The sequence below is a fragment of the Salvelinus fontinalis genome, chromosome 27, assembly GCF_029448725.1.
Source record: "Salvelinus fontinalis isolate EN_2023a chromosome 27, ASM2944872v1, whole genome shotgun sequence".
In the NCBI taxonomy this organism is placed as follows: Eukaryota; Metazoa; Chordata; class Actinopteri; order Salmoniformes; family Salmonidae; genus Salvelinus; species Salvelinus fontinalis.
Window position 1 is genome coordinate 8,799,107 of NC_074691.1, and position 17,505 is coordinate 8,816,611.

The 17,505-nt window shown below is 43.9% G+C and overlaps 1 protein-coding gene across 1 annotated transcript in view; it reads right to left on the reverse strand.

The window, feature by feature from the left end:
• Positions 1–2,364: 2,364 nt before the first annotated feature.
• The window catches only part of ube2j1 (ubiquitin-conjugating enzyme E2, J1), a 30,289-nt gene continuing 15,148 nt past the window's right edge, over positions 2,365–17,505 (reverse strand). The window contains exons 2-8 of the mRNA XM_055884588.1: positions 13,042–13,115; positions 12,692–12,823; positions 11,935–12,019; positions 9,442–9,547; positions 5,678–5,804; positions 5,287–5,406; positions 2,365–3,769 (exon numbers count right to left, since the gene is read on the reverse strand). Coding sequence (XP_055740563.1) covers positions 3,503–3,769; positions 5,287–5,406; positions 5,678–5,804; positions 9,442–9,547; positions 11,935–12,019; positions 12,692–12,823; positions 13,042–13,115 — 911 coding nt within the window. The 3' untranslated portion in view covers positions 2,365–3,502. The remainder of the gene's footprint in view (positions 3,770–5,286; positions 5,407–5,677; positions 5,805–9,441; positions 9,548–11,934; positions 12,020–12,691; positions 12,824–13,041; positions 13,116–17,505) is intronic.

Here is a 17,505-nt window from a genome sequence, read left to right on the forward strand (position 1 = left end):
TGTTACTGTTGCAGCCCTATTCTAAAATTGATTAAATTAAATGTTTTCCTCATCAATCTACACACAATACCCCATAATGACAAAGTGAAAACAGGTTTTTAGAAATGTTTGCAAAAACCCCTGAAAAATACATTAATTACATAAGTATTCAGATACTTTGAGATTCAAAACTGAGCTCAGTTGCATCCTGTTTCCATTTATCACCCTTGGGATGTATCTACAACTTGATTGGAGTCAACCTGTGTTAAATTAAATTGATTAGACATGATTTGGAAAGGCACACACCTGTCTATATAAGGTCCCACAGTTCACAGGAAATGTCAGAGCAAAAACCAAGCCATGAGGTTGAAGGAATTGTCTGTAGAGCTCAGAGACAGGGTGGTGTAGAGGCACAGATCTGGGGAAGGGTACCAAAACATTTCTGCAGCATTGAAGGTCCCCAAGAACACAGTGGCCTCCTCCGTTCTTAAATGGAAGAATTTTTGAACCAACAAGACTCTTCCTAGATCTGGCCGCCTGGCCAAACTGAGTAATCGGGGGAGAAGGGCCTTGGTCAGGGAGGTAACCAAGAACCCGATGGTCACTCTGACAGAGCTCCAGAGTTCCTCTGTGGAGACAGGAGAAACTACCAGAAGGACAACCATCTGCGCAGCACCACCAATCAGGCCTTTATGGTAGAGTGGCCAGACGGAAGCCACTCCTCAGTAAAAAAGCACGACAGCATGCTTGGAATTTGCCAAAAGGGACCTAAAGGATTCTCAGACCATGAGAAACAACATTCTCTGGTTTGATGAAACCAAGATTAAACTCTTTGGCCTGAATGCCAAGCGCCACGTCTGGAGGAAACCTGGCACCATTCCTACGGTGAAGCCTGGTGGTGGCAGCATCATGCTGTGGGGATGTTTTTCAGTGGCAGGGACTGGGATACTAGTCAGGATCGAGGGAAAGATGAACAGAGCAAAGTAGAAAACCTTTGATGAAATCCTCCTCCAGAGCACTCAGGACGTCAGACTGGGGCGAAGGTTCACCTTCCAACAGGACAACAACCCTAAGCAACCAGCCAAGACAACGCAGGAGTGCCATTGGGACACGTCTCTGAATGTCCTTTAGTGGCCCAGCCAGAGCCCGGACTTGAACCCGATCGAACATCTCTGGAGAGACCTGAAAATGGCACCATCCCTACGAGAGTTTCAAGTTCCTTGGTGTCCACATCACCAACGATCTATCATGGTCCAAACACACCAAGACAGTCGTGAAGAGGGCACGACAAAACCTTTTCCTCCTCAGGAGACTGAAAAGATTTGGCATGGGTCCTCAGATCTTCAAAAAGTTATACAGCTGCACCATCGAGAGCATCCTGACCGGTTGAATCACCGCCTGGTATGGCAACTGCTCGGCCTCTGACCGCAAGTCGCTACAGAGGGTAGTGTGTATAGCCCAGTACATCACTGGGTCAAAGCTACCTGCCATCCAAGACCTATATAATAGGCGGTGTCAGAGGAAAGCCCATAAAATTGTCAGAGACTCCAGTCACCCAAGTCAGACTGTTTTCTCTGCTACCGCACAGGAAGCGGTACCGGAGCACCAAGTCTAGGACCAAAAGGCTGCTTAACAGCTTCATAGTCACTTCACCCCTACCTACATGTACAAATCCCCTCTGACCTGTACCCCCGCACACTGACTTGGTACCGGTACCCCCTGTATATAGCCTCGTGATTGTGTTCCTTTTTATCATTTTTTAAACTTTAGTTTATTTGGTAAATATTTTCTTAACTCTCCTTGCACTGCACGGTAAAGTCTACACTTGTTGTATTCGGCGCATGTGACAAAGTTTGATTTGAAAATAGCTGTGCAGCGACACTCCCCATCCAACCTGACAGAGCTTGAGAAGATCTGCAACGAATGGGAGAAACTCCCCAAATACAGGTGTGTCAGGCTTGTAGTGTCAAACCCAAGAAGACTTGAAGCTTTAAATCGCTGCCAAAGGTGCTTCAACAAAGTACTGAGTAAAGGGTCTGAATATTTATATAAATGTGTCATAAGTAAATTTGCAAGCATTTCTAAAAACCTGTATTGCTTTGTCATTATGTGGTATTGTGTGTAGATCAATGAGGAAAAAAGCAATTTAATACATTTTAGAATAAGGCTGAAACGTAACAAAATGTCCAAAAGTCAAGGTCTGAATACTTTCCGAATGCACTTTACATATTTTAGAGAACTTACTGGATGATGAAATCTGATACTTTGTGTACATGTGTTTCAACGCTCTCCAGATTACTTAATGGTTTGAGCAGAGATGGATAACTAAGTGTTACTTTCAGCCATCCGTCATGACACAGAAAGAAATAAGACTGACACAGAAAAAAAAATCCAAGGCATTTATTTTCTGATACAATGTTTAAACCTAATGTATGGTTTAAATACAGTCTGAAAAGATGGAGAGATGTCTAAATTACATCTTGAGACATGAATCAAGCGGTCTTACATGTTTCAAACTTAGAGAGGCCCTATTCTGGTCATTTTATTTGCCTGGAAGTAAAATATGCACACTACATTTAAACCTCTCCATTAGTCCCCAATCCCATTTCTTTTGAGGACTTCAAAAGATAGGCTATAGTCGTACAGTCTCTTATAATCTCCCTTTCCTTTAAGCTCATGAAATTGAGTGACAAGGAGTTGGCAAGAGAGCAGAAACAGACTGGCACTCAGGCTATAAGATTGACAGACAAGAGTATGTATACTAGCTAGGTTGTATCTGCTATTGCAAAGTAGGAACAGCCAGAGCATTGGCTAGGCAGTCAGATATGTAAACGACATAACAGTTGAGCAGAAATTGTTAGCATCTTATCTGTATACAAAATGCTAATCATATTGCTTCCCTTTGCACAATTAAATAATAATTTTGAGACAAACAATTTAATAGCCTTCATTGTTTACATGTTATATGACACAGCATTGTCTTGTTTAAATATTGAGAGCATTCAGCAATGGTAAACAGATGCCTGACAAATTAAAAAAAGGAGAACTAGAGCCGACCTGGGTTCAACTATTATTTGAAATAATTTCACATACTTTATCTGTGGTTGCTTGAGCTTGCCTGGCTACATATTCCAAAACAAAAAAACAACTGGCATTCCAGGGAGGCTAGAGCAAAAACCAAAGTATTTGAAAGATATTAAATAGTATTTGAACCCAGGTATGATACAGTGTCTCTCCATTGGGGAGGTTTGGATACAATACTCCCATTCTAAAAAATGTAATACACTCTAGAGTCAATTCAAAGTAATAGAAGACACCTTGGGAGGTGTTGTGGTGGTGAGTCAACCCCATCCTCCACAGGAATGCAAGTTACCCTCATTGTAAACCAAGCCGTCTTCGAAGCCCACGGTAAAGAGAAAGTCAGTTTGTTGCCAGCTAGGGTGTTAGGTCAGGTGATAGGAGGGGCGGTTGACTCACTCGACTCAGTGGGGTGGTGGGGCTGGGGAGGTTAAGGTTAGTTTTGTCACAGCTCGTAGTCAAACTTGTACTCGTTGGTCAGGTAGACCCTGCGGAAGATGAGGGCAGCCAGGAGCAGGGCGAGCACCACGATGAGCACCACAGAGCCCGTATGGCTGGTGTCCTGAGGAGGGTGGGGGGTGGCGGTGTGGGGGAAAGTGGGCCTGCTGGGGGGCTCTATCTGGTCTCTCTGTTGCTGCTGGGCCCGGCGCTGGTGGGTGCTGGGGGCTGGGGGACTCGTCTCCTCCTCCCTGGGAGGTGGAGCCGCCTCGGCCTGCAGGGAGCACAGCATAGCATATACAGGATCAGACAGTGGACCAACACACACACTGCATGAACACACACACTTTGGGCCATCTTTCTAGAAGCACATCGTTTTTTCCCACCACCAGAGACATGGTGTTACTTCACAGCAAAACGTGTTCAATTCATGAGCTTCTCAGCAAATGTGCATATTGGTTAACAGTTGGTCTTGGGAATAACACTTAAGTTGCAGCCATGAAAATACACTAAGGTCATAGCAACTAAAAAGGCTACCGTTGATTGTTTTGAAGGGGGAACAGTCTTATTTAAAGTTGCTTTAAAAGGTGATGACTAAACAAAGAGCAACAGGGCACAGCTCAGGTTTTACACAGAGAGCAAGGCAGACCGTGATGATGCAGTCAAGGTGTGGGATAACCACAGAACCAGAATGGTCCCCCTCCCGGCCAGAGGTTACACCGGTCGTTTGCTAGTGCATCCAGCAGTCGATTTTTTGGACTATCCCCGCTCTTTCTCTCCTATTCAGGCCAGTTCAGTTCAGAGGAATTGAATCCAAAATCCACATAGACCCTTATGTATGAAGAAACATAATCCCTTCATTCATCTTCACCGTGCTTGGAAACTGCAATCACAAAATTGCTAATCATCTTTTCCAAATAAATAATTATGCTATTAAATAATACATTATAAACGCTGATATCTAGCTGTAAATCGGCTTATAAGAAAACATCAGTTATGAGTGTTGTCATAGGGGACTGCTAGAAAGTGGCATCATGTCTCACTGGCAGCGAGTTGATGCACAGTGAAGAACCTGGCGGGCCAGAGAGCAGAGTGCTGCCTGCACCGTCATCATACAGTATGATTACCTCCCGAGCCATTAAACACATTGATTTAAAAAAAAAAAAAAAAAAGGTGCTGTTCACTGAGTGAGTGACAGAGGCTGATGCAGCACAGTGGAGCCACGGCATTATATAAAGCACTATGAGAGATTAGGGATCATTTACGGGGTAACAACGTTGCCATGTTCTCCCTTTTATACCCCATTCTGGAGCCTCGGGACCCCCCCGGGACACCCCCGCCACTCCTCTCATAAATAACTCTTTCATTTAATGGCTCGGGAATAATAACGACAACGTCGCCGGAGAAAACAGTCTTCGGGACGTCGTCTGCGACAAAGGGGGCACAATCGTGCGCAACCATGCCAACTACGCAACCATACCAACCTGTTCTATAGCAAATACATGAATAATCCCCTAGTATAGCAAATATCTTCAGTATGCAGTTGTTTCTCTGCCCACGTAGGTAGCAGAGATTGCTTATTAAAATATGTGTAGGTGGGAGGTTTGTGGTGCAGGGTAATCTCATCCACCAGCCGTCTCGCTCTCGCTTTCCAACTGTCTGTTTTCACAGTGCCTCAGAAAGGGACTTGAATGGAGCCTATGTCAGGAGCAGGAAAAAGGGCTGCTGGGTTTTAATTGGTTGATCTCACAGTCCAACACCAGCTACTATAACACTGATGGTGTTCCTCACCTGCTCAGCCTGGGCGTTCTCCTCTTCCTCCTGTCTCCCCGAGGAGGATGTCTCTCCCTGGGGTTCTGTTGGGGGCTCACTCTCTGCCCCTGTGCTCACACTGCCCAGCCTGGACTCTGCCTGCAGAAACAAACACACAGTTGACGGTTGCTGTCACACACAATGTACTCCAGCTCTTGTCAGCGGGCTGAGACAATATTCCTCAGGTGCAAAGCCCTATCTTTGCTGTATGTGACTGCTTGACTGCACAAATGGGTTAAGACATGGAAACACGTGTTTCATCCAGTTCTGACATCTGGTAAAAAGGTTTTGAAGAAAAGTGACGAGACTCAAATGTAAATAAACAACACACCGTGGCTGGGGTAGGATTGTGGCTGGTAGGCAGTTGTACCTTGAAGTTGATCTGCTGGGCAAGCTCTTGGTCCTCTTGGTCCTCGGGGCTGGGGTTTGTGGGGGAGGGAGCCAGAAGGGCTAAGTGCATGGAGCAGCCACAAGTCTCACAGCAGAAGTCCTGGGATCTGTCAGAAGGTCAGCGAGAGCGAGTTATGGACAAAAGTGTTTACATTGAATTTTCTTGGTTTTCCTGGAGTCAAGTGGATTAATCTGACAAGCCGGGTAGATAAAATTTGACTCAATATATAAACTCAGTGTATAAATTATGGGAAATAATTCACCCCAGCAGTCCTCTAGGCAAAAGAGGGCCTGGATTTGTGTTCGTTTAGTATTTAGTACGATCTGCCCAGGCAGCAGCTACTCTTCCTGGGGTCCAAACAGGAATAAAACAGTGCATCATAATAAAACAATAGCCTCCATCATAAATAAAACATCATACAAGACATTGTGCATTATACACATGTACATTGCTCCTATATTACTAATGTACAATATAAAATGTACAATATTGCAATGTGTGTGTATGTATGACTTTTCACAGTCCGTGTGGTTCCTTGAGGTGTTGTTTTATGTCTTTTTTTAAATACATTTTTTAATCAAATTTTACTGCCAGCTTGAGTTACTCGAGGTGGGAGAGAGTTCCATGTAGTCATGGCTCTATATAGTACTGTGTGTTTCCAAGTCTCTGTTCTGGACTTGGGGACTGTGAAGAGACACCTGGTAGTATGTCTTGTATGGGTGTTTGAGCTGTGTGTTAGCCGTTTGAACAGATAGTTTGTGACTTCAACACATCGCACAAAGACAAGTAGTGGTGCAGTCAATATCTCCTCTACTTTGAGCCAGGAGAGATTCCAACACAATAGCTCCCACAATCTTATTATCCATGGAATAGAACGTTGCGGATAAAGTTTGGAAATTACAATTTGTTCATGTTTTTTCAGAGCCCCCATACTGCACAACGAAGATCAGGAAATTAAATCATTGGTTGGGGGTAAGTTTCTCAAAAACAAGTAAAATAGCTATAAAAAAAAAAGATTTAAAAAAGTGTCTGGACCCTTCTATAACATGCCATTTACGTCAAATTCTCTGTTAACAGTGCATTTTCATATTGAAGCAATGCAATTATAAGTGTGGACTGCAAACATGCTCAACATACTTAGCAAATAAGGGGCAGGCTATTTAAAGAACTAGGCTATAACAGACTAACACTTGAATTGTAGTTGATGACAATGCAATACATAAAAGACCATGAAGCAACCACATATTTAGCCTTGGCGCAAGTTCTGATTGACCAGTGCGGGGCCAAGCATCGACACACACAACTTGTTTATTCATCAAAACCTAGCAATTTCATGCCACCGCGCCCATAATTCCGGTTGCGAAAATAACAAATATTTCTGACACACCCTGAACCGAACCAATGACGCTACCACCAGCGCTAAGATTTACCACTGCGCTAGGTTTGTTCAAATAGAGCACGGAGTCGTTTGGCTGGAGCTCCAAGCACAACAATAGCAAACTTAGAGAAACTTCTTGGAGATTTGGTTAGTCAACGATGACTCAGACAATCTGACAAGACGTATGGATTGAAACTCATCATGTGAAGAAAATATTCAACTGTGGCTTGGAGAGCGATATTGACAGTTACAATTCCATCAACGAAGTCAAGCATGACATCCAAAGAGTTGCTGTTCTTCCAATGTACTCCCCCCCAACCAAAATCATGCTTTAATAGGCAGAACAGACAACCATCTGAAATGTTTTCCTCCTCTAACTTCTGCATTATTAACACTTGCCATTACAGCAGTCTGGGAGCCAGCAAAACTTCCCTATCAGTTTACTTCTCTGTCAGGAAACAGAGCCAACTCTGAAAACTACGGATTATTCTCCTGTTTCGCTGCTTCCTGCTGGGTGCCCCTGGCCCCGACGTTGACTGACAGCTTTCACAATTACCGCAGGGCACGGAGACAACCAAGACGGGAGATCTGAATCAAAGCGAAGTTGCTCTCTCAGCAGCAGCCACGACAGCCTGTCGTGAAACGGGCCTTTCTTTCATCCGGAAGATAAACAGCCACGCAGGCAGGGTGTGCACTGTATGTATTTATAGACAGGGATATGTTCCTGTGTCACATCTCATCTTCATGTGTTAATTAAACAGCCAGTTGTTAAAGACCCCTGTCCTGATATGTTAAATACAACAGACATCTGGGATGCGGTTCAAATAGCACCCGATTCCCTTGAGAGTGCACTACTTTGGACCAGAGCCCTTTAAAAAAAGGTAAAAGGGTGCCATTTGGGACGCAACCGCTGGACCCCTTGCTCTTTTGATACATCTCAAAGTCAGAGCTCGGTGCGAGTTTCTTCAGAGGGAGAGACCCGTACCAATGCGAGAAGAAGAGCATCAAGATGCCCAGACGTGTCAGCCAGAGACACTTTCCCTCAGCCACTAATGCTGCCATCTCATAAGGTCCAATGCTGGTGCCTTGGTTTCCCTGGTAATGAGCATAGCTATTTGTAGAGGGCATATCCACTGTGGCCAGGGTGTTAATTTCATGACATGCTTGCATAAGCTTTGCTTTATGCTCAACTTTGTTGAACAGATGCCTGTCACACAATATATGTTCTGCATGTACAGCTAGTCCATCAAAATTGTATGTAAAGCTAGTGCGTACCACACCAGTATCCAACATACATACATACATACATACATACATACATACATACATACATACATACATACATACATACATACATACATACATACATACATACAGTGGGGAGAACAAGTATTTGATACACTGACGATTTTGCAGGTTTTCCTACTTAAAAATTACAGACCTCTACATGCTTTGTATCATAGGTACACTTCAACTGTGTGCGCACATTTGCACATTTGTGGCCTGCTGGAGGTCATTTGCAGGGCTCTGGCAGTGCTCCTCCTTGCACAAAGGCGGAGGTAGCGGTCCTACTGCTGGGTTGTTGCCCTCCTACGGCCTCCTCCACGTCTCCTGATGTACTGGCCTGTCTCCTGGTAGCGCCTCCATGCTCTGGACACTACGCTGACAGACACAGCAAACCTTTTTGCCACAGTTCGCATTGATGTGCCATCCTGGATGAGCTGCACTACCTGAGCCACTTGTGTGGGTTGTAGACTCCGTCTCATGCTACCACTAGAGTGAGAGCACCGCCAGCATTCAAAAGTGACCAAAACATCAGCTAGGAAGCATAGGAACTGAGAAGTGGTCTGTGGTCACCACCTGCAGAACCACTCCTTTATTGGGGGTGTCTTGCTAATTGCCTATAATTCCACCTTTTGTCTATTCCATTGCACAACAGCATGTGAAATGTATTGTCAATCAGTGTTGCTTCCTAAGTGGACAGTTTGATTTCACAGAAGTGTGATTGACTTGGAGTTACATTGTGTTGTTTAAGTGTTCCCTTTATTTTTTTGAGCAGTGTATGATAAAAATGACAGACCTCTACATGCTTTGTAAGTAGGAAAACCTGCAAAATCGGCAGTGTATCAAATACTTGTTCTCCCCACTGTACATACAGGCCTAATGTGTGTATTGTGTAATGATGCGTATAAGGGTTAGGGACACATTGAAACAAAATGCAAACAGACATTTCACTCCAGACTGTTGTGTACTCCCCTTCTCACAACATTGTTATCAGCACCACTCATCCATCCGTTAGTGCACACAGGGTAAATGCACTGGATAGAGAGTAAACAGTGGAGAGCTCTAATCTATGTAATCTTACTTTTTGGCAAGGGCTCTCCTCTCCTCTGGGGTATAATCAAGAGATCCGATTGCACCCTCTCCTTTGGTTGGCATGAATCCGATTATAGCTATTAGTGCCGTTCTGACTGAAAGAGAGAAAAAACAAAAGGGAGAAACAAAAAAGTTATAAAATCATACTTTCTGTCAACTCTTAACACCAGTGGATAAGGCGAGTCGCTAAATCACACGAAATACCACGGCACATTCTGTAAAGTTCGCCGTTCATTTTACGTCGTGCGTTGCGGAAGGGATGCTTTGTTTTCTACTGCGCCAAGCCTAGATTTACAGGACATTCACACGCTGCAACTCCTCAAATATCATTTCTCCAGCTGACGGGACGCTTATAGCAACATGTTCAGGAGACAGAGCTTCTCTACATTTCAATGATATGGCTGCTTTTAGGGGGGGGGGGGGGGGGGGGTTCTCTATTCAACCTCAGAGCACCTGGATGTTGAATTGACGAAGAGCTCAAAACCCATGGGTGATTTGAACGAACAAACTTTTTTTTTTTTTAAAGGCTAGAAAGGGTATAAACCACAACACTTTCACACAATAACAAATGTAGGGTATAAGCAGCAATGAAAATCAAGGCTAAAACATCAGCAGCAGGCTAGCGGAGATGGTGGCGGTGGATTTATGGTATGGGCAGGCATAAGCTACGGACAACGAACACAATTGCATTTTATCGATGGCAATTTGAATACACAGAGATACCGTGACGAGATCCTGAGGCCCATTGTATAATCGTGTCATTCATCCACCGCCATCACTTCATGTTTCAGCATAATAATGCACGGCCCCATGTTGCAAGGATCTGTACACAATTCCTGGATGCTGAAAATGTCCCAGTTCTTCCATGGCCTGCATACTCACCAGACATGTCACATTGAGCATGTTTTGGATGCCCCGGATCGATGTGTGCGACAGTGTGTTCCAGTTCACACCAATATCCAGCAACTTGGAACAGCCATTGAACAACATTCAACAGCCTGATCAACTCTATGCGAAGGAGAAGAGTCACACTCCATGAGGCAAATGGTGGTAACACCAAATATTGACCGTTTTTTTGATAAACATCCCCTTTTATTAAGGTATCTGTGACCAACAGATGCATATCTGTATTCCCAGTCATGAGAAATCCACAGATTAGGGCCTAATGAATTGATTTCAATTGACCGATTTCCTTATTTGAACTGTAATTCAGTAAAATCTTTGAAATTGTTTTGTTCAGTGTACCCAGTCTTTGAGAATCTACTGGAATTTATTATCCAGCTTTTCCACCACAGTGAGCTGGTAATGCACCAGAGTGAACTTGTACTGGAGAGTTGAGACACCAAAAACACAGCCGGGGAGGTCCAATCTCTGGGGCATGGCCTCATTGTTTTGCCATGTGACCCTGGAGGGCAAAAGGGGGAGGTTGTCTGTCACAACCTGTTTGTCCACATGATTAAATTCTGTTATTAATTCCCTCACCCTTACTGTGGACTAAGCTTTTTTTGGCTCATCCAAAATACCCCTAAAGTAATAGAAATAAATGCAGTGTGGGACATCTAGATTCTCCCATTGAATTCTATCTGATAACATTTTCATGCTTTTGGTACAGAGAGTAAGATGAGGGGAATATTCTGAAAAAGGATGGCTTAATGGTGGTAACTGAAGTCAGGCCAGAAAAGAATGGAAATATCAGACTTAAGGTACGAAGCAGATTGCCTGCTGCCAACACAGATTTTTGCGAGTAAATAAGACGTGCGTGTCAAATCTATATTTCAAGTAAAACTTTATATTATGTACTTTGTTCTGCTATGAAGGCTTCTTTTCAGCCGCTTCCAGTTTTGACTCCTTAAATTGTGGGAGAAAAGCCCAACCAATGACTGAACAATGTAGAACAAAGTTCAGCAAAAAAAACTAAACATTTGCATATCTGCCTTCACTTAAATTCAAACGAAAAGTCTTAAAGGAAAACTCCATCCAAAAACAATCTTTTGGTATTTGTATCATTAGTCCATTGTTGACATAAGCAAAACATTTTGGGACTGTCAGCAATCAAGGTTTCAAGATATGTAACATTCAAAATACAGAAATCATCCCGTATGCAAAACATTTTGGGAACTACGTCAGCTACGTCTCATTTCTTCCTGTTGGTACCTGCCAGGCAGAGAGCAAGTGAGTGGGGATGCTAGGCTAAGTTTTAGTGCAGCAACTGGAGGAGTAGGGGGAACAGGCTAGAGGCTAGAGGAGGCCTATAGCTGCAGGTGTAACGGAGTTGGATTGGTAACCTGACTCTTATGCTTGACATTTCTCTACTCACACTACCGAACTGCTACATTTTCGGTAGCGTAGTTGGCTAAGATGTTATCAAGCGGGCAGTCACATGTGTTTGCGAGACAGAGGATCCGAAATCGAGTGCCAGTGAGGAAAGGAAGCTATACTGTTAAAGCAGGCACAGTGACACCTGTTACACAGAGACACCTACTGCTCCAAGATGGCTGCCATGTCTCTGGGTGGTGGCCGGAGATGCTCAGGCAGATCTTCTTCCCCACCTCGAACCTCCCATTGGGCTGAAAAAGAAGCATAACTATAGAATTACATATAGAACACATATATAATATAGAGTAGTGATTTATAGGATTTCTATGATAGGATCTTGATTACCATATCGCTGTCTATGACAACCTGGCTGAGACAGTGGAGCCAAAGAGACAGTGAAAACCGACAGGGGGGGGGGGGGGGGGGGGGTAGAGGGAGGTTGGGAGTGGTTGATGGGAGGGAAGGGATGTTAAGAAAAAGATGTTCAGAAAAAGAAAGAGCACCTTCAAAGACCAAGAAAAACCTGCCAGCCTGAGCTGAGACAAGAAAAAAAAAAAAAGAGACTGGGCATAAAGACTGTCACAACCTTTCGGATCCACTGGCTTTTATCAGCAGGTCATTGGGTTCTTCAGGTTATTATTGGTGCATTACCACAGAACCATTCAAATCCTCTGTGACAGGGCAATGACCGTGCAAAGACAGCTAGGTCTTGTTCTGACAGTAGTGGCTCGGTGTGATGTAACCAGATGTGGCTGTTGGTTATGGCAAGATGTCTATAGCCGTCCATCTTCCAGCCTTGATCATTTGATTAGCTGCCCTTCATCGTTACTTCAACTAACACATAATTGGCTGTGATTGATCGAGAGAGGGGGATATCTTCATAAGTGTGTGTGTGTATGAGTGCGTGTGTTTTGGGTGCTTACTGTGAGTAGAATGATGCTGGGGGGCTTCATGGGGTACTCCGGGGGCAGCACGATCCTGCCGTGGTAAACCCCACCGTCGAAATCCGAGTCAGGGGGTCCGCGTACAGAGAAGTGCCACTCAAACAGATTATCCTGCGGGTACACAACAAGTCAGTCAAATTAACACATTTCAATGATTGGTCCAGCTAGCTAGAGAACATCCTTCTCTATGTGTCTTGTGTGGGGGTTGTTTGTTGATTTGTAAGAAACATATAGGGAAGCACACACCCATGACACACTATGTCGATAATGAGGAGAACGGGGATGTTTGTGGTGCTGATGAGCCCGAGTGAGTCCCAGGTGTGACTCACCTCCAGTGGCTGGGCGTGGTAGTGCTCTGTGGGGTCCCTCAGTTCAGCAGCCTCCTTCATCAGCCGCTTCACAGCTAGCACCGATCCGGCGAAGAGAACAAAAAACAAACAAACATCCCAGTAAGCCCCAGGTAAAACGACTAGCAGACATCCTCTCACTCTTTATCCCAGCAGACACAGAGTTTGCAGTTTACTTCCACTGGCATGTGATGTCCCAGCTTCTCCAGCTGTCTTTCTACATCCCCATATCCATCCATAAACAGACGCTACAGCAGGCTAAACTCCTGATTTGAGACGCACGGGGCTGGAAAAGCACTTCAGCCTGGGCTGAGGGGAGGCTAACACAGACAGACTGGGCTCCACAAAGGTTACAGTGCTGACTCGAACCAGCCACTGCAACGCACATTGTCTGTCAAACCAGCTCAAACCTCTTCGTTTATCGCCTTATAATGCATGTATTTTCCAGTGGGAAAAAAGTATTTATTCCATTCTATTTTTAGTGTTTGCTTTATCATGGGCTGGAGCTCTTTATATGACTAAATTAACTAAATGATGTCATCATGAAGCGCTTTGAAAGACTAGTCACTGATCATATCACCTCCACCCCACCTGTCACCCTAGACCCACTTCAATTTGCTACCGCCCCAACAGGTCCATAGACGATGCAATCACCATCACACTGCCCTATCCCATCTGGACAAGAGGAATACCTATGTAAGAATGATGTTCATTGCCTACAGCTCATCATTCAACACCATAGTACCCTCCAATCTCATCATTAAGCTTGAGTCCCTGGGTCTTGACACCGCCCTGTGCAACTGGGTTCTGGACTTCCTGACGGGTCGCCCCCAGGTGGTGAAGGTAGGAAACAACATCTCCCCTCCGCTGATCCTCAACACTGGGGCCCCACAAGGGTGCGTGCTCAGCCCCCACCTGTACTCCAGGTTCACCCACGACTGCGTGGCCATGCACGCCTCCAACTCAATCATCAAGTTTGCAGACGACACAACAGTGGTATGCTTGATTACCAACAACGACGAGACAGCCTACGGGGAGGAGGTGAGGGCACTCGGAGTGTGGTGTCAGGAAAATAACTTCTCACTCAATGTCAGCAAAACAAAAGAGATGATCGTGGACTTCAGGAAACAGCAAAGGGACCACCCCCCTATCCACAGACGGTATGGTACAGCAGTGGAGAAGGTGGAAAGTTTTAAGTTCCTCGGTGTACATATCACTGACAAACTGAAATGGTCCACCCACACAGACAGTGTGGTGAAGGCACAACAGCACCTCTTCAAACTCGAGGCTGAAAAAAAATTGTGGCTTGTCACCGAAAACCCTGGTAGTGTTAATTACTGTTCATCTATGTCTGCCAAAAATCTAAATGTTAAATCAGAAAATCATTACAAATAATGCAAGGATTGTGCCATTCAGCAGGTGTCCATTCAAATGTCAACACAAATCCAGCTTTGGAGGAGTTAAAAATCTCTATGAGAGACTGAAAACCCATCAGTTGCAAATGAGTAGCCTAGGCTATATGAGGAGACTGCCTGGCTTGGAAACAGGAAGCACACGCAATGCCAAATTTGTGCACGCTAAACTCCATGTAAATAGGGCTCATGGAAGAGGAAGTAAACACGTTCGTATAGCAGTAGGGTCAAGCAGTAAAGCCAGGGTCAACTTCAGACACGATGTGCTCTCAACAGCTGAAAACATCTGTCGGTGTGTATTAACCCCTATGACATGAACGTTGATGCCTCCGGACTGTGTTCATCTGGACCAGTCCCTTTTATACAGATGTTTGCAATACGGCTATATAACCATAAAGGACACATTCTCCTTGATTTAATGACCAGCAGCCTTATTACACCTCTGCTGCAGGTCAGACTGATTGGCAGGAAGTGAACTAGGACATTTTGATGACCATATGTCACCTCAGGACATACTGGGTGTTTCTCAATATACATACTAGTGTATTTTCTTTTGCTTCAGCTCAAATAATGGCCGCCACTGATTTCAAGAAATGTTGCATAATTTATTACATGGCTGCGTCATATTTCTTTGCACACTTTGTATCGATGCATGCTTCAAAATACGTACAAACTGAGTACGCATTCGAGAAGTGCCCTCCATGCTCCGTTTCGCATACTTTGATTTGGACCCTCCCGTGCTCCAATTTGCGTGCTCGGAGCACGGTCTCCTGACGCCTCCAACCTTCTCAATCAATCATCTTAAGGTCACAAGACAATGAAAAAGACCCACTAGCCAGGTTGCAGGACCATTGTTCTTATCCAGCTCAAAGAACCACAAAAAAGAGCTGGAGTTTGTATAGGTGACATGTTATTTATGACGTTTATTTTACAGGGACAATTCAGCAATAATACATGAAAGGTCATGTGTCATAACATTTTTATCATAGCTGTGACATGATGTCATAACACATGGACTCGAGTGTATTATTGCTTTTTAACAATGAGCTACTAGCATTAAAAAGCAAGATTCTTTCCCAAACCATACAATTTCTACAAAACCTGATGCTACATTCACTGAACACTGGTTGAGTTCGAATTTGCAAATGTTGGAGATTATGTCTAGACACTTTTTACAGTGGAGATCAAGTTTATAAATTGCATAGCTGGGCAGTGGATCTGTAAAAGTAGAAGTAGTAGTGCATTGCTAGGTAATGACGTAAACAGATGGCACTTTTTATGAATGTACTGGCCATGTGTATGTTGTCTAGTATATCATGGGCAGCATAGGTTCTAACAATGGGAATTCCAAATATAAAAGACTAAAAGTGGGCCTGTGAAATGAGCTCAGGAGGAGTGGGGACCAGCAATCAAATCCTTGCTTCCTCTATTGCTGTTTCCTCAATTCATTGATTGGTGGAGACGATTCAAGGTCCCTCCCTTGAACCTGCTCCTCCAATGAGCTTTAAGGTTTTTTAAAGGAATTGAGGAAACAAGGACAGAAGAAGCAAAAATTTGACAGCTAGTAATGTTTTTCAGACCCCCGTGTGACTGTAGGGCAGAGAGCAGGGGAAGGAAAGCAGTTTAAGGCAGTGGAACAGAGGCTCTGACATCACAACTCCCAGGGCACGTGTTCCAGATCTGATCCCGCCTCTGGCCAGACACTCTAAAGATGTAACTATCTGTACCATTCTGTAATCCTGCACTGGAAAGATAAGAAAAATGAAGGAAATTCAGTGTGTGTGTGCGAGTGATAAGAATGCACTGATTAAACCCCCCCCCCCCCCGCCCCTCCCCCCCGTCCTTCACGTGTTTACCCACAGACAACAGGGTCACAGACGGTAGGAAGTAGGAACCCAGATCAAGTTGAGCCTCCTGAACATTTTTTGGGGTGTAAACACAAGACGAGATTAATCACAAGAGGAGGTTGAAATAGAGCTGGGACGATAAACCGAACATTATCGACAGACACCATACCAATCACTTATCGCAATCATTTTGCTGATGTCCTTCATTACGATAAGCAGCCTATACTAGAAAAATTTGAAATTAAATACGTTTGCTAATATGGGTGATTGTTAATGGAAAAATTGATGGCTACAACTGTCAAACTAGTAGTAGTAGTTACAGGGTAACGAAAAAATAACTGAGATGCACAATAATGTTAATAAACGTTGAATGCTATTTATAGTACCAATTCAGGCAATTTATCACGATATGGATGCGTCTCGCTCCCCCAACTTTATTACATGCTAATAAGTGCATAAGACTATCAATAACAACTTGATGGTTTGCATGAAACCTTTCAGTGAGCGAATTACATGACAGTTGACAGTGTGACCAAAGCAATGGGGGAAATCATATTTTCCAAAGAGAATTACTGTCCTTAGAAATCTCTTTTCACATCCAGATGTCAGCTTAGTGATGCCAGTGGTTCCTATTGACACTTTAAATCAAGCTTAGAAGTCATCTTGTAGAATACACCAACAGATGCATTTCCGTCTAGAATCAACAATGGAGAAACAATCCTTAACTACAACTTGGAAATCTGTAATAAAAAAACCCAATAGATACTAAGCTTCAACAGAAAGCAGCACAGTACAACAAAGCTGTCAGTGATGGAGACTACACTGGAATAAAAGTTTAATAGTAGAATTGGAATAACATTTATTTAAAACAACTTGAACCCCCTTTATAAAGGACATATTCATAATTTTCTGTGGAATTGTGCAATAGGTTGTTTTACGCTGTCCCCTCTTCATTACTACCGGTTTTTGTCGAATCCTAAACGTGTCTCCCGGGGAGCAATTCAAATATGTTGCATTCTTATAAAATGTGAATAAATGTAGAGTGCGTAATGAGCTTGTACTGTCCTTGTACAGTACACACAGTTTAAAGTCGGAAGTTTACATACACTTAGGTTGGAGTCATTAAAACTCGTTTTTCAACCGCTCCGCAAGCAAGAAGCCACTGCTCCAAAACCGCCATAAAAAAG